The sequence below is a fragment of the Protopterus annectens genome, chromosome 16.part0 (genome assembly GCF_019279795.1).
Source record: "Protopterus annectens isolate FY-2018-M chromosome 16.part0, PAN1.0, whole genome shotgun sequence".
Taxonomy (NCBI): Eukaryota; Metazoa; Chordata; order Ceratodontiformes; family Protopteridae; genus Protopterus; species Protopterus annectens.
In genome coordinates, this window is record NC_056750.1 from 255,982,076 (window position 1) to 256,009,862 (window position 27,787).

General features: G+C 39.2%; 1 protein-coding gene across 1 annotated transcript in view; it reads right to left on the bottom strand.

The window, feature by feature from the left end:
* PHF19 (PHD finger protein 19) overlaps nt 1-27,787 on the bottom strand; it is a 1,075,260-nt gene that overhangs the window by 231,412 nt on the left and 816,061 nt on the right. Inside the window, 1 exon segment of the mRNA XM_044058373.1 lies at nt 3,803-3,923. Within this exon segment, the coding sequence (XP_043914308.1) occupies nt 3,803-3,923 (121 nt within the window).

Genomic DNA, 27,787 nt, shown 5'->3' on the forward strand with positions numbered 1-27,787 from the left:
AAGTCCCCCCCTCCCCGAGGGAGGAGGAGGCCTCTTTTTAGGTTCCTGCAAGGGCTTGGAAGGGGAGATAGAGGGCAGAGGACCACCCTGAGGCAAGCACTTCAGAAGAAGCTTACTGCAGCACTCCACAAGGGCCCTGGGGTTGAATGCGGCACAATTGTCGCATTCAGCCTCCAGGTGCTCCGACCATAAGCAATACAGACACTCATCGTGCAAGTCAGAGCATGGCATCTTCCGACCACGAGGAGCATCTCTTGAACCCAGATGGTTTGTCAGCCATGCTAGTACAACACACACCCACGCCAGCTATAAACACACTACCCTAGGAAAAAAAAACAAGATATGATAGAAATAATATATATATATATTTTTAAAACTATCCTAACAGGATAAAGGGCGGGAAGTGGTAAACACTGCAAGGGGAAGGGAATCCTAACTAAATTAATGAATTTAGAAACCGATAGGGGAGGTAATTTAACTAACCTAAGAAGAAAAGATAAAGATAAACTATAAAAGTAAAAAGGTACCAAGAAAATAACCACTTATCTGAACATGCTAGCCTGAGCTCTGGAATCATGTCCAAAGTGTTCCAATGGCACACAAGATCTGGTGGTTATAAGGTAGCAAGGGATTATGGGAAGGGGAGGAGGTTGAACTCTGGATATGTCTGAAAAATTGCCGGCTCCGATCCAAGGTCGTATCCAAGACCCATCTGTGATGAATAATGACACAGATAGCATCAGATCACAGAATAAAAAGTCTGAAGTTCCATTTTTCTGAAAGACCTGGGGCAGGATTACAAAACTTTCTTGACTGTTATCAGTAGTAGAATTTCTTGAGCCTTAAGACCATCAGTGACAGCATTACTCCATTTTTACCAGTGAAATCTCAAAGCTTCCACATACAGGTTTACTTTGTACACAGAGAACAGCATTCTGCCTGTTTCTTCTAACTGCCAATTCTATGTTTAGATGTCTGCACTGTTGGGAGAGATTTTTAGCAATGGGATCAAAGAGAAAATCAAATTAATTTTTTTCCCCACAGTAGTAATTCCTCATTTCTGTCATCTCGGCTAGGAATTACCTCACTCCATCTCCTACAAAAAGGCATTCTGCCTAACAGTAACCATTCCTCTACAGACTTAGACAAGGGATCCATTTATCTACTGACATTCCTCTCTCTCACTCCATCTTAAAAGAAGGAATGTTTTGTCTGTACTGCTACAATTTTCTTGCCAGTGTAACTCGGGCCCACACAAGGGAATTCTTAGAATCAGTGTTATGCTCCCCCCTCTTTGCTCTTAGTGTCCAGTGCTAGGGTACTTTTCTCTCCAGTCCTATGTTAGCAAATCCTTGTGTTAAGAAGCAACCCTGTCTATAGAAAATGGATATGGAAAGGATACGAAGCCCCCACTAACAATACTTCTCATTCTAATGGCAGAAATTCTTAACATGCACTTCTCCCTGTCCCAGTGCCAGAAAATTCCAGTGTCTAGCTGAGCCTGGTTTGTATTCTTGTCTCATCCTGTAATTTAAAGCGACTCCTATTATCATTCAGCTTTTGGAGTTCCAGGACACTGAATTCCAATGCTGCATTTATGAAAATAGAGACTGGTTATTCTCATGCTTTACCTATAGTTTGTCATGTAAAGTGCACGACCACAAATTCCTGGATTTCTATTCCCCAGTTTACAACTCCCCTAAAAAATCAGAGAAACTCACTGCTTGTGTTGTTTCTATTTGTACACTGGCATCAAGTGTCCAAAGAGTTTGGACTTTTCTTTCCTCTCTGCATCTGCACAACTACAAAGTTAGTATATATTATGTAAAGAGGATGTTAGGGTGTGCAGGGGAGCTTGCCCCTTGTTAAAAAAAAGCTGTTTTTATTGGTCTGAGGTTGATGCTTTGACTGGTCTGTTTCCTCTGAATGAAGCATCACTGAATTTAGCCTCAGTGAAACAAAGGGGATGCTAATCCGACTCCCATGCTGCAGCAATATGGGGCAAGAAACAGGGATAATGTCATCTGCAGGAGGACTGTGAGGCCAAAGTGCACACACCCCAAAGACAATAGCTGTCAGCATAACATGCCCCTTACTACTCCTTGGTCTGTTACCACAAAATAACTGGTCATCACTGCACTCTCTAAAGTTAGAAACATGGCATCAATGGGCAATGACAGAATCCCAGGGTGCTTATTAAACAGTGTCAAACATGACCTAGCAGACTTACTCGGATCTGTATTTAACCAGAATCTCCAGACAAGCTTTGTCCCAGTAGAGAGGAGGACAGCAACAGTCATCCCTCTGCACAAGGGAATACTATCAACTGACCCAGGAAACTACCGACCCCTAAGTCTGACTAGCCTCATATGCAAAGCTATGGAAAGGATAATCACAGACCTGATTAACAGTGACACAGGAAATCTCCAGAATCTAGATCCAACCCAGCTGGGCTGTGTCAAGGGCAGGTCCTGCCTGCTTAATTTGGACTTCTTTGAGAAGGTCACCAAGGCCATGGTTGAAGGTAAGAAGGTGCATACTGCTTACCTTCACCTGGACAAGGCTTCTGACGCAATACCCCACTCAGGCATTATTGATAAACTCACAAAACAGAGCATAAATCTCTGCGTCACCAGATGGATAGTCAAATGGCTGTTAGAGTAGGGAGATCCATAGGGCTCAGTACTTGATCCCCTCCTGTTTGGAATATACTTCTCAAATATCATGGCAAATGCAGATGGCCTTTGGCTGACCAAGTTTGCTGATAACTGCAAGCTGGGGGCAATCACGGACTCCCCAAACAATGTTGATATCCCTACAGAAAAGTCTGATGCAGACTAATGACTAGTGTCAGCCATAGCCTCAAGCTAAATGCGAAGAAGTGCAAAATAATACCCTCTGGGAAATCAAATACACCTGCAAATTACAACACTGATAGCACCCCCCCCCCCAAGAGTTGATGCAGTGGTGAGAGAACTGGGTACACAGGCAGATAGCAATCTGAACTTTGACCACTGTGTCCATGGTTGTGAGAAAATTCTTCAATGTGGCTCAGTTTATAAGTAAGGGCATGGCATCCAGATCTAAGGATGTCATAGTACCACTGTACTTGGCCTTCATCAGACCAGTAATGGAGTACAATGCACCCTTTGGTATGTACCTTGCCAGGCACCTGCAACAGTGGAGCATACTCAAGATATTTCTCACCAAAACAATACGGCATATAACTAACATGTCCTATGTGGACCAATTAAAAGCCCTATCACTGTATTCAGTTTCCTAACAAAGCGCTCTCACTACAAACAGAACAGCTGTCAAATTACTTTCAACCCATTTGGAACTTTGCTTTCGCAATTTTAGGATTCAAGACAGAATATACATATTATTCCAAAGTTCAGAACTGGGAAAAATTGAGCATACAAGTATGAAATATGTCAACAACAAAAGTTTTCAATACCCATTTTTCTAGAATTGTGTGTGTGTGTGTGTGTGGGGGGGGGGGATCAAAAACACATCTTATGCAGAAGACCTTACCACTTCCACCTCCCAATTATTTTTACCGGAGTCACCCTTGATGATAAATATCACTTCTTCTCTTATTACTGGGTTTGGAACTGCATTTTTCACAATTTTAAACTTTAGAACATTGTATCATTATGCACGTCTACTTTTGGAAATATTTTTGTAACTACAGTAGTTATTTTTATACTTTTAAGACTCTTCTTAATTGCAATGCACTTATGCACTTCCGTAACTGGTGTTGCTTAGAGTCGTCTTGCCCAGGATTAACAATAAGACTTACCTTTCCAAGCTGCAGATTACTCCAGTGCTTATTTACACATGTGGAAATTTCTTCAAAATCAAAGTACTTCTTTTTACTTTGTACACCCAGATTGTACAGCACAAGGTGGACAACATCTACCCTGAAAAATGAATAAGGTTAAGTATGAATACTCTGCAACCAAAACACATGTGAGGTACATGACCAGATCCAACAGTCTCAACGTTCTGTTATTTAAGAGCTTTGCAAAAAGAGAAAATAGTTTAATAAACTAACTTTTTCTCCATATTTTAGTGTTCTTATCCAAAAAGGTTCAAGTATGTACAGCAAGAAGGTGTGCCCTTACATTCCTGGGGAAAGGGACAGATTTGACAATATTATCTCACATGAGCAAAGGCCAACAGAGGGGCTACAATAATTTGTTCATTCAAGGCAAAAGAACCTTTTCAAATTTTGAGAGCCAAGCTAAAATGATTCTTAAGTGAGACTGAAGGTTACGTGGTGAAAATCAAACCAGGGCCAATTCATTCATTATTCCTTCAGAAGTGTCAGTGGCTTGTACGTTCTGTTTTTCACTTACATCAGAAAATCAGAAGGCTGGGTGTTTTATTCTCACACCAGGCACTTGGATTCAGATTCCAGTATCCTCAACAATATGGAGTGGTTTCATCTGGCACGGTGGTGCACGGCAATGGAACCTTGACTATAAATCAAGTGACTAGGGGTTCTATTAGTGGTGCCGGCACTGAAGGACCCAGGCAGGGAGGAGGAGTGAAGGGGTATGGCCCGATTGTCTCATCTAGGGGTAAGGAGACTGGGGGTTCTGTGCACTTGGAGGCACACAGAGTGGTCTGATCTCCTTGGAGGAGACAAGGGAGAGAACTGGTGGTGCTTGGAGGAAACGCTCTTTGTGGAAATTAGGGGACATCCTTTGTGGACCGCCCCATTCCACACCCGCTTTCCTTTTTTTTCAAAACAGGTTTATTGTTTTAACATATAAGAGAAATATCATAACAATTTTATACAAGTAATTAAAAATAGGTATTATTATAATATTCAACAAAACAACTAAAGTATTTACAAAGACATCCACTACAATCAGATCAATTAATTAAACTAAAATACCGTGCTATTGAAATTAGAATTTTTTTAACAAATTTTGTAAATTATCCCATACAATATAATATGATGTTTTTCTAGTTGTTCTCATTCTAATTGTGCTTATTTCCATATGGCACATTATATTCATAACATTTTTAAATTCATTGAACGGAGGAGGTGTATCTGAAATCCAATTTCTAGTTATTATTTTCCTGGCCACTGCTAGGATAGACCATAACAAGGGAAGCTTAATCTTTTTAACACATTGAGGTACAGGTGTGTTGAATAATACAAGAGACTTAGAAATAATGAAATTATCTGTAAAAGAGCCTGCAAAATTCATTAATTGACTTCCAGTATTCTTTCAACTTCATACAGTCATAAAACATATGAGCCCAGTCAGCATTAATTTCTACATTACATCTCTTACATAGATTATCTTTATTATTTATTTTATTCATCATCAAAGGTGTATAAAATATTCTATGTAAAAATTTCTATGAATAAAGTCTCCAGACAATGGAAGATGTAGTTCTATAAGCAGATTCAATATATATTGTTTATCTTGTTGAGTTGGTGGGTCCCCATTAATAGAGGTGAAATAATTCCAGTATGAATCTACACTGTAAAAAGTTTCTTGTCTGATAATTTTATGTATATATGAAAGTTTACCTTTATCAGAAACTTTATGCTGTAAATTTAATATCAAGTAATCAATCAGTTTTGGAATAGATTCTTTAACTGTTATAGACATTAGATCTATTCTATCAATGAGATGTTGTCTAAAGATCTGAATCTCTAACCAGCAAGTTTCTCTTAGATCAAATTCGTGTTTTAAGAAATCTAGATTTTTAACTTTATTATCAGATATCAGCTGATACCAGTACTTTAGATCATTATCTATAGCTAAATGAGCTCCTTCAGAAGTAGATGACATAAGCATACCCTGAGTATACATTATAGGGAATACAATAAAATTCCATTCCCTATACTTAGGGTGCATGAATATAAAGTTACGATAACTAATAATAATATTTAATGGGTAACAAACCATATGTTTAGGTGTAATAGGTGAAGTACAAAATTCCTTTAGCAACCACAACATGGAGTTATTTACAATCATATTTTTATGTGTTAAGGAGATTTTCATGAAGTGCATACTAATTAGCTCCCAATAATCTTTCCATTTTGCGATATATGACTGATCTATTAATAAAGTAATAACTTTTATAATAGAAGATATAATATATAAATTAAAGTCTGGAAAAGAAATACCCCCCTTGAGACCAGCTATTAGTATGTTTCTTTAATGCAATCCTAGGTCTATTAGGTGCCCATAAGAAATTTAACATTAGTGTATTCAGTTTCTTGATAATTATTTTTGTAGGTGAAAGTATTATTGATTGTATTAAGTATAAAATCTTGGGGAATATTATCATTTTAATAATTGTAAGTCTCTCCTCCATAGTAAAAAACATATTATTCCAGGTATTAAAAAGATTTTGTATATTAAGAAAACAGGTATTATAGTTATTATATATAATAGATTTAATATCTTTAGATAGTATTATACCTAAATAAGTTATCTGACCTGAATTGGGTACATATTTAGTAAAATCACTAATGAGAATATTTTTTCGTGTATATATAGGTAGTATTTTAGTTTTTTCTTCATTGAATATCATACCAGAAATACATTTAAAATTCATCATTTTATCAAATAAAGACTGCATAGAAGAATTAGATCCCGCTGATGTAATTAGATCATCTGCAAAAAGTTGAATTTTTGATGTATTTTCGTCTATTTCAAAACCCTCTATGTCAGTACTGTTTCTAATCAAATTAGCCCAAGGCTCCATTACGAAAGTGAATAATAGTGGAGAAAGTGGACATCCTTGCTTTGTACCTTTAAGAATGGGTATTTTTTGTGAAACATATGTTCCTACCTTAATATAAGCCAGCGTTCCTTTGTATAAATGCTCAATTAAATTTACAAATGCATCAGAGAAGTTTGTGCATTTCAGTAAGGTAAACAGATAGTCCCAACTTACTTAATCAAATGCTGAACCTATATCAAGACTAATAAGTGTTAAATCTTTCTTTTTCCTATTTGCAAAATCAATTAATGTTAAAGTTCTTCTTATATTATCAAAAGTATTTCTATTTACAATGAAGCCCATCTGATCTATATCTATAATGCCGGGATGATTGTCTTCAATCTATCAGCAAAAATACTCATAAACATTTTATAATCAACATTAAGTAATGAGATGGGTCGATATGAAGAACATCTAGTTGGATCTTTATTAGGTTTTAAAATTGGTGAAATAAATGTATATTGCCAAGATGGGGGGGTTATTAACTCAGTTTGGGCTAAAATAAAAACCTTATGTATTAATGAATATGTAGTTTTAGAAAGGATTTTATATATCTCTGGTATAATACCATCATTACCCGGTGCTTTGTTTGATTTAAGCTTATTTATTTGTGTAATAACTTCTGTATATGAAATACTCTTGTCCAATAGTTTAATCTGTTGTTTATTAAGCTTTTTATTCATGTTTGTGGTTATAAACTCCTTTATTTTATCTTTAGGTTCCATGTTAATGTTGTTATGGTTAATCTTGTGAAAGTGATTTCTAAATTCATCCAGTATTTCTGGTATACTAGAAACATTCTTCTTTTCCTTAGAGAAAAGATTTCTTTGATATGGTTTTGTTTATTCAATCTTTTTGTTTTATTTTTAAGTCTATGTAAGTATTTGGGGCTTATTGAATAAGACAAAACTTGTATTCTCTAAAGTTATTTTAACTTTATGAGTTAAAATTTCTTTGTATTTCTCATTTAGTTTGTTTATTTCTTCAATAACTTTCTTGTCCATAATATTTTCTTTATTATTATGTTTATAAGAGTCTAATTTACTTTGAATATCTAACAATTCCTTATCCCAAGATTTCCTTTTATTATTATACCATCTGATACTTTGTCCATATAGATATGATTTTAAGGCATCCCAAACATAGACAATGGAGACTTCAGGAGTATTATTTATGTCTAGAAAATGTTGTACTTTCTGAAAGTATATATTCTTTATAGTCTTTTAGCTGAGTTAAGTATGCTGGTATCCTTTTGATCTGAACATTATGAGTATTTTTTATCATGAATTCAAAAACAATTGAGTTATGATCAGATATAGGACATGAAATGATTTTGGAATTAATTAAATATGTTACCATCTGGTTAGAAATAAAGACCCTATCTATTTTTGAATAAGTTTTGTATCTGTTAGAAAAGAAGGTGTATGGTAATGATTTTGAATCTATCTGATTATTAATATCATTCAAATGATAAGAATTAGCAAAATCATTTAAATGTTTTGCATTAGATGTAATTCTTCTTTTCCTTATAGTGGTAGTATCACTTTCATGTAGTATACAATTAAAATCACCAGCTAAAATAATATCCCCTATAGAGAATGATATGATCTTATCAATATGATGTTTCACTGTATTAATACCAATTCCAGGTATCCAATATACATTAATTAAAGTGTAAGTCTTCCCATTAATTTGTATTGTAACCATACAAAACATTCCTTTGTCATCCTGAAAAGACTTAATGGTTTTAGGAATGGGCATACTTTTATTCCATAAAATAGCCACTCCTCTTTTTTTCTGAGTGTGCTCTGAACTAACCAGTACTGTATACTTATTAGTGGCTAGTTTATCAATATCTTTTTTCAAGAGATGGGTTTCTTGCAGGAAGACTAGATTGGCCTTGTGTAAATTAATGTATCTTATTAGGCTTGCCCTTTTACACGGATTATTCAATCCATTAATGTTAAAAGAAATTCCTTTTAAAGATGTCATTTAGCATTTTTAAAACTCAAGAATCTTATGATCGAAATAACAAACAACAAGATAAATAATGTTACATCTCTTTTAGGTGTACCTTTAAATATAGCTGTATTTATTAAATCTCTTATGGGATTTTGTATAGGATTCAATTTTGTTTGTAGTGACAATGAGTATACAAAATATATTGTAGATGTCAAAACTATATACATATAACAATGAACAAGTGAAAATAATGTAAGGATTAAACCTTGCATCCAGCCTGGAGTTGAAAACTCCAACTTAGAGTAGTATTTACTACTCAAGTTAACCCCCTACCCTAAGCACCAGTACCTCAGCTACCACCTTATCAATTTAATACTAGTTATATTTAACTGAGGTTAACAGTTTTCAATTCAATTATCTATCAAGACAAAACTACACATTTGGTAAAACAGCATCATATAAACTAAAATAAACTTTTTTTTTTTTTTTTTAAATCTGTTCATACTACTATATAGATCTATGTAATATATAACACTTGTATTCAAATAGCATTCAAATAATCTTGATGTTAGAAATCAAGAGGAGAGAAAATTAGGTTCTAACATTCATTTAAATCAAAAACTTTGGCTAATATGATTCAGACATTACATATATTAAGATGCATCTATTTTCTGTCATGTGAATACTATTAACAGCTTCCAAAAAATAATCTTGAATTGTTTGTATATGAGCATTTACTTAAACTCATTATTGTCAATAGAGTAAAATATTGTATTCATAAAAATTATTATAAATCATATTGCATAGTTATGCAAATTCTCAGAAACACTTGCATTATTAAAAAAAAAAAAGCTATCACACACACACACACACAGACACACACAGACACACACAGACACACACACACATACATACACACACACACATACACACACACACACATATATATATATATATATATATATATATATATATATATATATATATATATATATATCTGATCTCACTGAGTTATGTCCTTGTTGAGCACTATCCTACTTGCTGTCCCTAGAATAAATCTGTCTGCTTTATAGAAAATAATGCACAGCAAACACATTTTAGTAACCAGATTTTACAATCATGCTAACCTACTGCTTTAAAATATATCACATGACATTTCTTCCAGAATAGAATTATAAAATTGTTTATGCTTGTCAATCAGATGAATTAAATGAATTATAATAAAGTATATGTTTGGAACAGAAGTTTTTAACACAGATTATTATGCTGCTGTTAAGTAGATTTTCAAAAACATTTAAATAAATGTTTCATTTTCTATGCCTTCTAAAATAAGACATTTACTTACTACAAGAAACTACATCATTTAAACTCATTATAACTGACATTTTATGAATAGAGTATTTTTCCTGAATCTGTGGTGTGTCAGTATGATAACTAGGTCAGAGGTTATACTAACTGCTTTCAGTTTCTCTGTGAGAATTCTGTGAGTTGAAGCTTTTGAAGTAGTTCATGGACACTGTGCATGAGACAGCCCACATCCCAGATTGTCTCCCTTAACATTTTGGCGGGAAACTTATTAAAACTTGTGGCAAACATTCATTTTGTCAATAGAGTAAAATATTGTATTCATAGAAATTATTATAAATCATATTGGATAGTTATGCAGATTCTCAGAAACACTTGCATTATTATATATATAAAAAAAAAAGCCATCACACTCACACACACACACACATACATACACACACACACACACACACACATATATATACATATATATATATATATATATATATATATGATCTCACTGAGTTGTGTCTTTGTTGAGCACTATCTTACTTGCTGTCCCTAGAATAAATCTGTCTGCTTTATACAAAATAATGCACAGCAAACACATTTTAGTAACCAGATTTTACAATCATGCTAACCTACTGCTTTAAAATATATCACATGACATTTCTTCCAGAATAGAGTTAAGATTATTTATGCTTGTCAATCAGATGAATTAAATGAGTTATAGTAAAGTATATGTTTGGAACGCAAATTTTTAACACAGATTATTATGCTGCTGTTAAGTAGATTTTCAAAAACATTTAAATAAATGTTTCATTTTCTATGCCTTCTAAAATAAGACATTTACTTACTACAAGAAACTACATCATTTAGACTCATTATAACTGGCATATTTTATGAATAGAGTATTTTTCCTGAATCTGTGGTGTGTCAGTGTGATAACTATGTCAAAGGTTATACTAACTGCTTTCAGTTTCTCTGTGAGAATTCTGTGAGTTGAAGCTTTTGAAGTAGTTCATGGACACTGTGCATGAAACAGCCCACATCTCAGATTGTCTCTCTTAACATTTTGGCGGGAAACTTATTAAAAACTAGTGACAAACATTCATTTAGTAGTGTAAATGCATGCAAACATGACAAAACCTTCACAATGTATTCCACAGATCATTACAGCCTCTATGTAAGTGAAATTAAGCCCAAAATTACCAACAAGCAATAAAACTCAACATTCTTCTCCCAACTCAATTTTCATACAAATCCTATTATTCACTGTGCCCACACAATCAAAAGCATTTCTATATATTAATAAAGAAAAGAAAAAGAGAGTAGAAAATAAAAGGGAGTGAGGCAGAAATAAAAAAATGTAAGAGAAGGCTGTAAGAAGTATATACAATGGAATGTTACTTACTGTTTATATTAATAGAGTTAAAAATAAAACATATTATTTACTCTTATTTAGTTCTGATTATTATTAGTTAAAGCATAACAGATTATTTACAAACAGGCATAAGCAGTATAATCAAGAAAGTATAATTAGAAATAGCATTTGAAGAACTTATAAAACTTTTACAAGGAATAAATATGTTATTATTCTATTAATGATATTTTCATTACTGTTCTCTCCTGCCCTCCCCACCCTTTACCCACTACATAATCTAAATAGAATGTCATTGTTTAAACAAAGAAAATAATAAAAGGAGAAGGAAAAAAGGTAAAGATAAAAATGTATCAAATTACTAACCTTACTTCTTTTCAGAAAGAGAAACAAATTGAATCACAGCTTGCCATTAAATCTTCAGGTATTTTGACTGGTTATGAAACAAAACATTTCTTTGCACATAGAGAATAACTTTGATTAAATCTTTTCCAAAATATTTGTGGCTTTCTGGAAATGCAGGAACTATATTCAAAAAGATTAATAATGAACTAAAATGATGAGAGAGAAAAAAACATATAACAAATCATTTGTTTTTTAGTCTCTTCTTCTCTGAAGTCTTCCACGAAGCTTCAGTTGCCAATCTCTTTAATGAAGAACTAGCCCATTCCATTTCTTCTATTTTATCCAAAATCCTTTTTTCTTTGACAAACAGTAAAGCAGAGTCTAAATCGAAAACCTTAGGACCATCAGGAAGGAAGATTTTAAGCTTGGCAGGAAACAGAAGGTATGTTTTAAACTGTGCTTTTTTAAGCTCCCTTATTAGTGGCAGAAAAACTTTTCTTTTAGCTATTACCATGGAAGAATAGTCATTGTCAAAGCACAGTTGTCTCATTAATCTTAACAGGAGCTTTAGCCCAAGCAGATTTAAGAACCATCTCTTTATCAAAAGATGATAGAAATCTAACTATAACTGATCTAGGATATTTTTTGTTAGAGTTAGTATTAGCTATAGATCTACGTGCTCTTTCGATACCAAAAGAGAATGCTTCTGGTAAGTCTAAAGTTTTAGGGAGCCAAGTTGTTAAAAAGGAAGTAATATTGTTACCTTCAATATTTTCTGGCAGTCCAAAAATCCTAATGTTATTGCCTAGATCTATTTTCCAGGTCATCCAGCTTTGTTTGTAAATGTGTATTTTGTTTCAGCAGAAACTCAATGTTGATTTCCTCTTCTTGGATTCTATTTTCCATGTCATTCACAGCTTCTTCTATGCCTGTCATCTGGTTCTTCTGTTGTTGCAGGTTTGTATGTAACAGGTCTATTTGTTTTGTAGTTTTTTCTATGAAGGTGTCTATTTTAGTATCCATTTTATCAGTAAGTTGCTGGATTATAATTATCAGAGACTGAAGTTCTTTCTTGATGCTGGAGTCTTGAGAATTTGTCTTACTGGAACTCATTTCAGACTGATAAACTGACAGGAAATTTTCCACAGTGATTTCTGACAGGAATATTGTTAAGATTTCCTTTCTTTTTTAGATATAGTTCAAGAACTATATAAAACAAACGTATTTAGAAAGAAAATTACTTCAAAAATTATTTTTTTAAGTAATTAATTCCTGTCAGTGTAATTAAATTGGTGGAGCTGAAGAAATCTGCTGCTATCCTGTGTTCATCCTTGGCCACGCCCCCCACACCCGCTTTCCTGGTGCCTTGCCAGATGCATGTAATGTTAAGGATGGGAAGAAAAATGTTCAAACCACTATTGTTTAGGTGACAACCTCCTTTTAGTTGGTTCTTGCCTGCTGAAGGGAACAAATGGACTGGCTGACAGAGAAAGGGTCTGACAGTAAGCAGGCAGTGGGGGAAAAGTTGAAAAAAAATAATATTGAGTGTTGCTGTAGTCATATCAAGTTACCTTTGTAATAAGGCTCTGAAATGAGGTCCAGTCTACCTGTTTTAGAGGTACGTCACACAGTTATTATGAAATTTATGATAAGGTTCAGGCAGTAACTAGGGTAGGTTCTCTAAGGAGCTAATTGTACAAATCAACTAAAATCATTTTAACTCTTCAAACAATGAAATAAAAAAAAATACAAGGAACCAAATCAGACAGCATTAACAGCAATGATAAGTTATGTTCTTTCCATAATGTTCCATCTGTGTTGTCGATCTTCATTCATTCTTGACTGATGGGTTTGTTTCCGACCTCTTGGAACCGACTCGGCCATTACATACAGCTCGCTCCAGCCAAAAACTCTTGAGCTAAGGCTCTACCCACAATGCCTCTCTCCCCATTACCTCAAATCGAGTCTGCCTAGTATTTAAGAAAATACAGAGGCCCTGTCTAAGGTATAACCCTATAACATCTCAGGACTAGGGCCGGACCCCCAGGAGTCTTTTGGAGGGAGCAGGAGGGTAGGGGGTCAAGAATGAATGAAGATCGACAACACAGATGGAACATTATGGTAAGAACATAACTTCTTTATTTGATGTGGTCAATCTTCATTCATTCTTGACTGATGGGACAGAGTCCCTAGCTACATTAGATCTTGGGAGGCCATAAGGAAGGATATTCCTGAGCACTACAGAGCAAAAGGATGCTCTTGCCCTGAAGACCATGTTTAACTTTTAATGAGCGATAAAGGTATGGGGGGGGGGGGGTAGCCCAAGTTGCAGCTGCACATGCATCTTCCATAGAAGCTCTGGAGTGGAAGACAGCTAAAGTGGAAACAGATCTTGTAGAATGAGCTTAACAGTAGATGACAACTTGAGTTTGTTTTAGTTGCATATAAAGGTAATACAGTCTCTTAGCCATTTTGACAGAGTGACCTTTGATATAGGGTTGCCCAGTCTGGGTCCTGAAAATGATAGAAATAGTTGGTCTGATTTTCTAGAAGATTTCGTTCTATCCAAGTAAAAACACAATTGTCTGTGGACATCTAACAAATGTAGATAAGAACTCTCCTTGGTTTGTAAATTTTGGGAAGAAAACCGGTAAGTTAATGGACTAGCTGATATTAGACTCTGATACTATGGGAATGAAGGTGGGATTGGTTCTGAGCAATACTCTTTCTTTGTGAAAAATGTAAAGATATTCCACACAAAAAAGACTAATTCTGAATTTCTTCTAGCAAACATGATAGCTACTAGGGAGAGAGTCTTCTAAGATAAGAACTTGAGGTCACAAGTGGCTTCTGGCTCAAAGGGCTGTCGAACTAGACACTGCAAGACTAAGGTAAAGTCCTATGGAGCTACAGAATCCTTGAAAAGGGTTTTAAGTGCAGAGCGCCTTTAAGAAAAATTTTGCATAGATGATGAGACATCAAGGAATGGTCATCAAAACTGTTATGAAAAATTGAAATGGCAGCCAAGTGAACTCGAATTGTAGACGGAGAAACCCCCATTTCAAACAGGGTAGCTAAATACTCCAGTACTTTGTCAATTGATGCCGAGAAAGGGTCTACATGATTTTCAGTAGCCCAAATTGAAAATCTTTTCCATTTGCCAAGATAAAACTTCCTGGTGGATGGTTTATGGGAGGCCAGAAGTACTCTTTGCACTGGAGAGGACAAGTTATTCTGCCTGGCAATTACCGGAATTGGAGAAATCAAACTGTCAGCTTGAGATTTTGAAGACTGGGATGCAACAGACCCTGAGGGTGAAACAGTAAGTCCAGAGCTGGGTCTAGAAATCCACAGGAGATGAACCAGATTTTATTTTTATTTTACATGTTTATTGGGAAAGTCCAACTGGACCCAGGTCCATTTTCAGCAGAGGCCCGGGGAGAAAAGCTCCAGATACAGTTAAATACAACAAAACAAAAATACAACAGATAAATCATAAAGGTAAACATTACAGATACACAGTGACACAATGACAGCCAGTCAATTTACAGCAAGGTATACTTAGCAGAAGTTTTTTTTTTTTTTCCCCCTCTCATATACTCTATGGATTTGAAATGATCAAATAATGGGAGGTGGAGAACCACCCTTATGTAACTGGTGGAATCCAAGCAACAAGGAGTTAAGCATGGCTTAACCAGGGGGTGAACATGGGCACTGTCAGTTTTTTTGTGTAGTGAGGTCTGAGAAGTTTTTTAAATTGGGAAGTAGAGGTTATCGAGGTTAAATGATTTGGAAGTGCATTCCAGGTTCTGGCAAAAGAGCAGGCAGAGAGAGATCTGCCAGTTTCGCTTGTGTGTTTCATGACATTTATATTGTTCTGGTTAGTAGATCTTAAGGTTCTGGAGGTAGTGTAGGGTTGAATTAGTTGCTGCAGGGCAGGGGTTTTATTGGGAAGGTAGTAGAGTTTACGGGCAATTGTGAGTTGGTTGAGCAGCAGCAGTTGTAGAAACTCAAGCCTCAGATAAGGCCAAAGAAAGGGAAACCAGACTTGACATGGCCACAACGGTGCAATGAGAATCACTGTGCTTCTCAACCATTGGGCTTTCCTCAGAAATTGGGGGATCAGTGGAATTGGGGGAAAGGCATACATTAGTCCTGAAGGCCAATTGAGAAGAAGTGCGTCTCTCCGGGACTCCCCTCGAGAGAGGATTAGGGTGAAGTAGTTGCTGCATTTGTAGTTTATGGCAGAAGCAAACAGGGTGCAGCAAGGCTGACCCCATCGATGAAAGATCTTCGTCGCTATGTTGGGATTGAGAGACCACTCATATGGCAGGAGGATATATCTACTCAGTCTACAATCACGTTGGAGTTTCCCGGGATATGTATTGCTATCAGAAAGTGGTTGGAAGCAATTGCCCATTGCCAGATTCTTAGAGCTTCCCGACATACAGGGTAAGACCTGGGTACCCCCTGTTTGTTGATATATCAGACTATGGACATGGTGTCTGATTGGACTGCAATTGTCCCCAAGGAAGAACAGCCTGAAATGCTTGCAATTCTAAAAGCACTGCCATCACTTCTAGGAAGTTGATGTGCAAATTGGTGTCTTGTGGAGACCCAAGTGCCTTGAACAGTCTGTCCCTAAAAATGCCCCCCCCCCCCCATCTGGGAAGCGTCCATAGTCAGTACAGCCTTGGGTTGACGGGGGGGGGAAGGAACAATCCCATAGATCATCATCTGGCTTCATCCACCAAGATAACTCCTTCTTGCAGCGATTTGTTATGAAGACTGGATGGGACATGGGATGCGTTAGAAACTGACCATTGTGACACCAACAACCATTAAAGCAGCCTCATGTGATACCTCGCTAGGGGAACTAACATTATTGTCACTGCCATAGATCCCAGAGTTTATAGTACCAGACCAGCAGGAACTCTGATTACCTGAAGTTGCTTTCTGAGTTTCAACAGTCCGTGGAGAGGAAAGGAGGCTACACAGGATAATGTGCTTAATCTTGCTCCGATGGAATCCAGATCCTGTGTGAGAGTCAACTGCGACTTTTCTTTGTTGACTGAAATGCCTAGTGTGTCGGCAAGCTGTAGAACAAAATCTATGGCGTAAAGCAGTAGATACACCTGGAGGTGGAGGTGAGGAGCCAGTCTAGCTATGGAAACATGCAGAATCCCTTTAGTCTCAGATGAGCTACTACGACTGCCATACAGTTGGTGACCACTCTGGGGGGCTGTGGTAAGACTGAAGGGCAGTGCACAAAATTGCTAATGAATGGCTGATAGCCAAAAGCGTTGATACCTTCTGGAGTATTTGTCCATTTTTATGTGGTAATGCGCGTCCTGAAGGACTATAGAGCTCTTCCAATTGTCTTCCTCTAGGAAGGGAAGGACTGACTGAACCATGACCATCTGGAATTTTTTCTGTTGTACAAATTTGTTCAATAGGCTGAGATCCAAGACTGGTCTCCAGTCCAGTCTTCTTTGGCACTAAAAAGAATCTTGAGTAGAATCTGGATCCTATTTGGTCTGGTGAGACTATTTGGATGACTTTTTTGAAGCAGCTTTTGAATCTCTAATACTGCTAGATCCCTCCGACTGGGTGGAACATCAGGGATTCGCTTTTGGGCAAAGACTGAAGGGAATATGATAACCTCTGGTAATTATTTTCTGCACCCAGGTATCCGAGGTTATTATAAGCCAGGCTGAATGGTGCAGAAAGAACCTTCCCCAGACTGCTTCCAAAAATAAGCAATCGGACCTCCGTTCAGGAGCACTGCTAGGGTTTGTCCAGGAAGGGAATCTACAGCCCTGGTTACACGGACCCCCCTCTGCCACAGGAGGGGAGTCTTCCAGAATTCCCCCCTCTGCCCCAGGAGGAATAGTTGCCATATGTGCCCTGAAAATGCGTTTGGGTTTTCTTGAACTACATTTTTCCAATCCTCTGATTCCTAGAATAAGGTCATTGAGCAGCGGAAAAATGAATGCCCACAGCAGAAAGGGTCTTTCTATCTTTTTCACAGCTGGCTAGTGTGTCTGTGACTTTTGGGCCAAACTAGGAAGTACCATCAACAGGAGCGCTGATAAAGGAAGACAAAGGGTTCCACAAAATCACACAAGCGCATCCAGGCATAATGCCTGTACACACTGCCCTAGATGACCCTTCGGCTGTATGAGCAATAAGATGCATGGATGAATTTGAGATGGACTCCAGGGCGGCAAACTGAGAGGCTACTTTATCTTGAACCGCAGCTGATACTGCTCCTGCAAGGGTATCTGAAGGCTCAGTTATCAGATCCCTTTGGAGTCTGGTAAAATGTGCCAAGAAGTTCAAGGATCGAATAGAGAAGGTCAATGAAGCAAAGACCTGCTTCCCAAATCTATCCATCGTCCGATACTCTCAGTTAGGAGGATGGATAGTTGAACTCTCCTCAGCGAGTTCCTTTTTGGTGGCCGCCACCACCATGACATCCACTGCTAGACCCTTAGACCAACGATCCTCTGGGCCTGAAATAATTTTATGCGGTCTATGAGGAATAGGCTCTATGGAGTCAGGAGCCTTTCACGCTCACTGAATGATCAACTAGTTCGTCAGGGGGCGGGGTCACCCAAGAAGTAGAAGGGCGGGCAAGAAAAGCTTGCAAGAACACAGACCCCCCTCAGAGGATGGGTTTAAGGGCTTCCAGTCACCACTGTTTTAATATTGCTAGGATGTCTCCAAAGGAGACATCTTCTGGGGGTAACCGTGGGGACCCTTCCCCTTCATTGTAATCTGTCTCTTCAGTGAAAGATACTTCAGGAGAATCCAGGTGCTTCCTGTTGCATGTCCTCTTGCGAGATGGCTCCTCAGGGGTAGGTTCTGAGGACGACTCTGATGAGGGGGGCACCCTGAACTGTGGGGTCTTGGAGCTCTTGTGCCCGCTATCCTGAGGTAGCAGACTGTGACAGCTGCAAATCAGAGGAACCGAAAATATGACACTCCGACGAAGATGGAACCAGCTGGGAAGCCTGCTGAGGCCAAAAGCTCTCTCCATAATCTGGAAGGCAGGCCCGCAATGAGAGACCACTCATGAGGCAAGAGAATAGTTCTCCTCAATTTGTCTGCTATCACGTCGGGAGTTCCCCAGAATGTGCGTTGCTGTGAGAAAGCAGTTGGAAGAAATTGTCCCTTGCCATGAGTGCTTCTCAACACAATGGGCAAGATTTGATTCCCCCTTGTTTATGTACCACATTACGGACATGTTGTCCGTCTGAATCGCTACTGCTCCTAGAGGAAGGACATCTTGGAATGCTTGCAAAGCTAACAGCATTGCTCTCATCTTCAATACACTGATGTGCAAGCTGGCCTCCAATTAGGACCACATGCCTTGGTCTGTCCTTCCCAGATAATGCCCCCCCCCCCCCCATTTGTCTGCAAAGCATCCGTGGTCACTGTGGCTTGGGGCTGGGGAAGAATGAAAGGACGACCCACAAGTCCTGCTTGCAATGATTGGTAATCAGAATTAGCTGAGACACTGGTTGGTATATGAGAGACCACTGGGACACTAGTAGCCACTGCAATATCTACGTGTGATACCTTGCCAAAGGAACTAGAGTGATTACTGCTGCCATGGAGCCTAATGATTGAAGAACTAATTTTGGTGGGACTTTGGTGTTGCATAGAAATTGACTGACCTGGGTTCCTATACGTTGTAGCCTTTCTGGAGGGAGAGATGCAATTCCAGAGACAGCGTCTAAGTGAGCTCTAATGAAATCCAGTTTTTGAGTGGGTTGAAGTGTGGACTTTTCGAAGTTTACAGTTATTCCTACAGATGTACAGAGATGTATGGTGTAATCTCTTGCCCATTCTGACACCTGGTGGCAGCAGTGAGGAGCCAGGCGTTGAGATGTAGAAATACTCTAAACCTTTGCAGTCTCAGATGCGCTGCTACCACTGCCATTCATTTGGTAAACACCCTGGGGGTTGTGGTAAGTCCAAAGGGCAGTGCTCTGAATTGGAAATGACTGGCTCCCAGACAGAAACACCAAAACCTCCTGGAGCTCTCTTCATTTTTATGTGGTAATAAGTGCCTTGGAGGTCAATAGAGCACATCCACTTGTCTTTTTCCAGGAATGAAGTATCGACTGCACCGTGACCATCTGGAATTTGGTTTGCTGAACTGCTTTGTTGAACTGGCTGAGATCCAAGATGGGTCTCCAGTCCCGTTTTCTTGGGCACTAAAAAGAATCTTGAGTGAAATCCAGATCCTTTCTGGTCTGGTGGAACATTTTGTACGACTCTCTTGCTTAGCAGTTTTTTAATTTCTAGAAAGTACAGTTTTGTACCTACCATAAATGTAGATGTCCGATAGGTATGCATCTGCAGTCATAACATATGGCTTGTCCTGCCTCAGGCAGCCCTTCGGTCGGCCGGATTCCTAAGTCTGGGTCTGGCCTCGGCTGATGTCGCACTTTCCCCGACGTCAGAGCTTCTGGGGTATAAATGCATCAGCCGACACCATTTTCCTCAGTGTTTCTTGCCCCAGATGCCAGGTGCCCTCTAGGAAGGCTAAATTTGGATAAAAGTTGAAAATTCCAAACAGTACAAAACAATACATATATATATATATATATATATATATATATATATATACACACACACAGATATATATACAAATACACCATAATATATATATATATATATATATATATATATATATACATACACACACAGATATACATACAAATACACCATAATAGATTCCCCCAGCTAGCTGAAAGAGGGGTAAGCACCCTAGGAATACCACAGAGGGGAAGGAGGGTGGGTAATCCTGACTGCAGATGCATACCTATCGGACATCTACATTTATGGTAGGTACAAAACTGTACTATGTCCTTCAAGGATGCATCTGCAGTCATAACATATGGGTAGAATACCATAGCCAAACTGGGGGAGGAGGTACTAAGATAAGGATGGTGTAGTTAAGATCCCCTGTAAAACTGCAGTTGCAAAACCTGCTCGGGATCTGGAGTATAAAGGTAGATTGTAATGCTTGGCAAATGTATGCACGGAGCTCCAAGTAGCAGCTTCTAAAATGTCCTTGGTAGCCACCCCTCGTAGGAAAGCTGTAGTGGTGGCTGTGGCTCTTGTGGAGTGAGGCCTGATATTTTCAGGAGTTGTCTTTCCATGAAAAGAGTAGCAGAAACGAATGCAATTTCCTATCCATTTAGAAATTGTCTGTTTGGAAATTGCTTTTCCTTGCACTCCAGTTGCATATGCTACCAGAAGTTGGTCAGTTTTTCTGCTGGTTTTAGCTCTGTCCAGATAGTAGCGTAGTTGTCTGTGTACATCCAAGGTGTGCAGTAGTTTTTCCCCCCTGTTCTGTGGGTTAGGGAAGAACATAGGCAAATGAATAGCTTGGTTCAAGGATACCCTGGATACCACCTTTGGCATGAAAGTAGGATTGGTTCTCAGAGACACTCTATCCTGGTGAAAAATAAGGAAAGGCTGCACTGCCATTAGTTCCTGTAACTCGGATACTCTTCTTGCTGAAGTGATTGCTAGAAGGAAAGCAGTTTTCCAAGATAAGAACTGTAAGTCTGCTGATGCTGCTGGTTCAAAAGGGGTAGTGTTAATTTTTCCAGCACAAAATTGAGATCCCATGCAGGCAGAGGGGGTTTCCTTGGAGGTTTTACATTTTTGATCCCTCTTAAAAACTGTCTGAGGAGAGGGTGAGAGAAGATAGGAGGATCCATGTTGTATTCTGCTGAAATTGCTGAAGCATGAATCTTAATGGAGGAATAGGACAGGCCATTGTGGAACAGTTCTGCTAAGTATTCTAGGATGTGTGCTAGGTTTGCCAGTGTGACATTTGTACCCTTTGATGCGCTCCAAATGAGGAATCTCTTCCATTTAGCTGAGTATGTCATTCTTGTGGAGGGTCTGTGAGCCTCCAGGATAATGTCCTTGACCCTCTGAGATAAGACAGTTTGGTTTTGTTTTAGGCAATTTTCCAGGCAGTCAGCTGCAGTGTTTCCATGTTTGGATGTAGGGTCTTGAAGTTGTTCTGCGTTAGAAGTAGAGGCCATAGGGGTAGAGGCCATGAGTTTGTCCGAGACATGCTTCTCAGTAGCGGATACCAGTGCTGCCTTGGCCAGTTTGGAGCTATCAGTATCACCTTTGGTTGTTCCTCTCTGATCTTCAGTAGAACTCTGTACATCAATGGGAGTGGTGGAAAAGCATACACTGTTAGGGCACTCCAGTTGAAAGAGAGGGAGTCCACCTTCCAGGCTTGTGGGTGGTATACTCTTGAGCAGAATTTCCTCAGTTGGTGGTTGAGTGGGGAGGCGAACAGGTCTATCTCTGGCATTCTCCATTTGTTTGTTATGATTTTGAAGATGTCTGGATGCAGCATCCATTCGTGAGCATCCGTGGTAGTTCTGCTTAGGCTGTCTGCTAGTGAATTCTCTTTTCCTGGTACGAATTTGGCCTGCAGTTGGATGTTGAGATTCAGGGCTAGGTTCCACAGATCCATTGCCATCCGGCATAGAGGGTAGGAATGCGTGCCTTCCTGTTTGTTTATGTACCACATGACTGTGGTATTGTCTGTCCTTATCAGCAGATGTCCTTGCTGGAGGAATGATTTGAATGCCTCGATTGCATGCTTCACTGCCAGCATCTCCTTTAGGTTTATGTGCAAATTCAGCTGGTCTTGAGATCATAGGCCTTGGATGCACTTGTCTTCCATGTGTGCTCCCCATCCTAGGTCTGAGGCGTCCGTGGTGATAGTTTGCCTTGGTTGTGGTTTGTTGAAAGGCAACCCTCTGTTGGACTGGCAGGCCTGAGCCCACCACAGGAATTCCTTTTTCAGGCATGGAATGATTGGAATCATGGTTTCTAGACTGTGCCTGTGTTGAGACCATACATTCCTTAGGTACCATTGTAATTTCCTCATATGCAGCCTGGCATGTGGGATCAAGAGTATGCAAGATGCCATGTAACCCAGGGCTCCCAGTTTGCAGTCATCAGCGAACTTGGTTGGCCATAGTCCTCCTGTGTTTGCCTGTACTTCTGAGAAGTATATGCCGAACAGTACGGGTCCCAGGACTAAGCCTTGCGGGACACCACTTGTGACTGGTTTAGAGTCAGACCTATAGCCCGCTATTCTTACCGTACGAGTTCCATCTGTAAGCCAGTTGGCAAACCATCTTGTGAAGTAGGGGTTTATGTTCAGGCTGGTGAGTTTTTCTGTAATACCCAAGTGGGGAATGGTGTTGAAAGCCTTGGCGAGATCAAGGTAGGCTGTGTGAACCACCGTTCCCTCGTCTATGGCCTTAGTGACTGTCTCGAAGAAGTCAACCAGGTTAAGTAGGCATGATCTGCCCTTAAAGCCGAACTGGGTCGGGTCAAGTGTTTGGAGGTTCCCAATGTTTTTGTTAATGAGTTGCATGATGATGCGCTCCATAGCCTTGCAGACCAGGCTAGTCAGGCTGATAGTTACCAGGGTCAGTTGTGGCCCCTCCTTTGTGGAGAGGAATAACCATTGCTGTGCGCCATTCTATGGGCACGTAGCCTGTGGAGAGACTGAGGTTGAACAGCGTGTTTAGGTGGGGGGTTAGTTTGTTCTGCAGTTCGACACACCATCTGGCCCCATTGACGCTGTGTTTTTGGCTTTTGAAAGGGCTGTTTTCACCTGTGCGTCTGTGATTTACGGGACACTATACTTTTCCGGTATTGTTGTGGGCCCTTTTGGTGGTGAGAGAGGGGGTGAAGTTTGCACTGAATCTATCTGTAAGAATGTTGGCAATATTAGTAGGTTCAGTATATTTTGTGCTATTTTGCAGTAGTTCAGTAAATATCTGTGAGTTGCCACTTAGATTCTTAACATAGCTAAAGAAGGCTTTGTGGTTATCTTTTGAATCCTTGGCTATTTTTCTTTCAAAGTTAGCCTTGGATGATTTTATGAGGGACCTTGGCTTCTTACTGATACTGATCAGGGATGTCTTTCAGTCTTGGAATTTGCTTTTTTTCTGAACTACTTTCCTCCTTCTATTGTATAGCCTGTTTATGGCAGGAGTCCACCAAACTGGTTTCCTTCTCTTAGAGGAGTGAGTCTTGGTTTTGCTACAGATGGCACGATTCATGCATCCTTGTAGGTGCTCAGAGTGCATTTGTAAAGGTTTCTGCATCTTGGGCAGCGTTATCCTTTAGCGTGGGGGCTGTGAAACTTACCACCCCTGTCTTAAGTAAGGTAAAGTTTTTTACTGTGGTTTCCTTAGTTGGGATGGTGGTGGGGTGTGGACATCCAGAGTGATTAGTTTATGGTCTGATCTAACCAGTGATGGGTTGACCTCCGGTGTGGAACACCTGTCACCCATGTTGGTGATGACCAGGTCCAATATGTTTTCACCTCTGGTAGGGGAGTTTACCAGCTGATCCAGGGCGTTTGAGTTGATGAATTCCAGGAAGCGCTGGGCCTGGGAGTTTGTACTCAAGTAGTTTTCCCAGTTAATGGTAGGGTAATTGAAATTGCCCAATATCAGGGTGTTCAGTAGGACCTTCATGTTTTCCAGTGTCTCCAGAAAGGTGGAGTGGTGGTCCTGGGTCATGGAGGGTGACCTGTAGCAGGCCACAATTTGCACTACAAATTTGCCCAATGTTAGTTGCACATGGATGATCTCAGAGTTATCATGCTGCACCACTAAGCTGGAGGTGTAGGTATCCTTGATGAATATGGATACACCCCCTCCTTCTGTGTTTCGGTCCGTTTCTGCGGCCGAAACGTGTGGTATAAGTTGTAGCCTGGTAGTGCTGGCGTGCTCTTTGGAGCCTTGAACCAGGTTTCAGTTACTGCACAGATGTCGATGTTCTCCATACTGAGGAGTGCTTCGAGTGCGTGCATTTTGAGATTTAGTGATATTAGGTCTGAGCAAGTGCTGGGCTGTAGGATGCTTTTTTGAGTGCTTAGGTTGAGAGTTAGACTAGTTTCAAGGGAAAAACTGAAGAGGAGACTTAGCGGAGCCGGGAATAATTTAACCGTAGCTAACCGGCGCTGCCCGGCACGCAAAACCGTGCAAATGCATTTTTTATAGTAGAGAAATGAAAGAGATAGAAATTAGCCCAAAATGGCCAATAAACTACTAACTTCTGGGCTGGAACCACTCCTCCAGGGACAGATAGGCTACTCAAAGCTCCCCTCTCTCACAGCTGAGCAGAGAAACTTCATTCTATACAAGTAAGGTATAGGCAACTCAGAAATTAGTTATCACAGCCCTGAATTCAGCACTGCCTGAAAACTGGACTATACTAGATTAGAAAGGTGGGAAAGAAGGAATTTTTTTTTTTTTGAAAAGATAAGGCAAAAACAGTAAAAAAAATACACTTAAAACAGCTTTAAATGACTACAAATTATCAGAAAAGGCTATCACACTTTAAATAATTTAACTGTTTTAGGCTACACACTAAACAAAAACAACTTTTTAAAAGTGCAGGCAGTCAAATAAGTACAATATGTGAAAAAACAAGCTTTTAAATCACAATAAATGCTGGAAAATCTGTGTTTAGGCAGAAAACAGTTAAGTACAGCAAGAAAGTACAGAAGACTGATACTTAATCACTCCAAAGTCTCTCTTCTAAGCTAGAAGGCTTGTATCAGTTTAAGGTTTTCTAGTGCTTCCCAGTAGGTTAGTTATAGGAAAGATGGGAAACAAGAGCAGATGTGGTCCTTTAAACCAGAAAGTTGAAAGTGACGGACAAACTGTCCAAATGGTCAATAAACTACAATTTCTGGGCCAAGAACCACTCCTCTCATGGTAGACAGGCTACCTAGTGCTTACCACTCTCACTGATAAGCTAGAAGGCTTTCCTCCAACACAAAAAGGCTTGCGGGGCTCAGAAGCTTACCAACAGTCCTGGGTACAGCAACTCTGTATCTGGACTAGGCTAGTTACAGTAAAGGTGGGAAACAAGTGCAGCTTTCAAACCAGAAAGTTGAAAGAGATGGAAAAAAAACTGCTCAAACAGCCAATAGCTACAATTTCTGGGCCAGGGACCACTCCTCTTGTGGTAGATAGGCTACATGATGCTTACTACTCCCACTGATAAGCTAGAAGGCTTCCCTCCAACACGGAAAGGCTTGGGGGACTCAGAAGCTTACAGAGAGTCCTGGATACAGCAAATTTGTACCTGGGCTAGACTAGTAACAGGAAAGGCAGGAAACAAGCGTAAGTACAGGCTTTTAAATCAGAAGGTTGAAAGAGATGGAAAAGCTTCCCAAACGGCCAATAAACTATAATTTCTGGGCCAGAAACCACTCCGCCTGTGGTAGATAGGTTACGTAGTGCTTACCACTCCTACTGATAAGCTAGAAGGCTTCTCTCCAACACAGAAGGGCTTGGGGGGCTTAGAAGTTTACTAACAGTCCTGGATACAACAAATCTGTACCTGGACTACACTAATTACAGGAAAGGCTGGGACCAAACGTAAAACAGGCTTTTAAACTAGGAAGTAGAAAGAGATGGAAAAACTGCCCAAACGGCCAATGAACTACAATTTCTGGGCAAAACCCACTCTTCCCGTGGTAGATAGGCTACCTAGTGCTTACCACTCCCACTAATAAGCTAGAAGGCTTCCCTCCAAAACAAAGCTTGGGGGGCTCAGAAGCTTGCCAACAGTCCTGGATACAGCAAGTCTGTATCTGGACCTAGACTAGTGACAGGAAAGGCAAAAAAACAAGCTTAGAATTTTTTTTTTTTTTTTTTTTTACAGAAAAACAGCTAAAACAGCAGTAAATACAATTCAAATTGCAGTCCAGGCCAGGCACACCAGAGTGTGTAGCAACACTATGGCAAATACAGTTCAAATAAATGCAATTAAATTAACAAAGGACTAAAAAGCAAGTGCAGAAGGCAGTAAATTAGAAGGCTACTAACAAGCACTAATAAGTGCAGAGTAAGAGCGACTGAACAGATAGCACGCAGAACAGCAACTAAGACAGTTACAGTAAGAGCAGCTGAATAAAATATATATATTTTGTATTTATTTATTTTTTCTAAGGGAGGGAACAGAACAGGATTAAGAGGTGACAGGGGTTGTCCTTCCCAAATGCTTTGTGTTCTAAAACACCGATTGGCTCAGTACTTACTAAGTTCTACTCGTGATTGGTTGTCTTTTGGGGGGAGAGGGGTGTACTTGGATAAGGCTTTTTACTCGTCAATTGCTTTTCACTTATTACTCAATGGTTCTGAAGTTATTTCATGATGAAAGCGCTTACCCTAATTTTAACGGCAAGTTCCTGGTTCCAAGTACGGTGTTATTCTGGTCGTTTTTTTTTTTTTTTTTTTTTTTTTTTTTGGTATTTAATGTATCATAAGTAAAAATAAACCATGCTGCCTTTTGCAGTAAAATATCAGAGGGATTCAAATAGAAATCATTCGATATTTTTTAATACCTACATAAAAACTTCTAATAAATCAAAATTGCCATTATGTTTTTCCAAAAAGTGTACTGCTACTGGACTACTAGGGGAGTTATTCTTAATATTCCTTATATGCGCCTGTATTCTCACCCTTACCTGTTGCACTCTCTTTCCTATATATAACTATGTTGTTAATCTGCAGGGTTAGACAGCAGACCCAGAAGGCTGTTACATTAAAGGAAGTGATGGCAGATCCCAAAGCTTTCCAACTTTAAGGTATGTGATTGCAAATCCCGACGGCTGTTACAGTGCAGGGCTGAATAGTAGATCCCAGTGCTGTCACACTGAAAGGTTAAAAAAGACATCTAGAAGACTATCACACTGCAGCACCGGGGAGGGTGGGTTCAGATCCTGCACACGGTCACATGCAAAATGGGATGGTAAATCCCAAAGGCTGTTACACTGCAGGTTTGGGTGGCAGATCTTAAAGGCTGTCACAGTGTAAGGTCACACTGCAGTGCAGAAAGTGAAGGCAATGCAGAATAAACACACATGCCTTTATATCCCAGTTTTGCTATGGCTACTTCTCTATGAAACCTTACTGATTTTGTTACTTGCCTTTTGCAAGCTCTCTAGCATTCACCAGATGT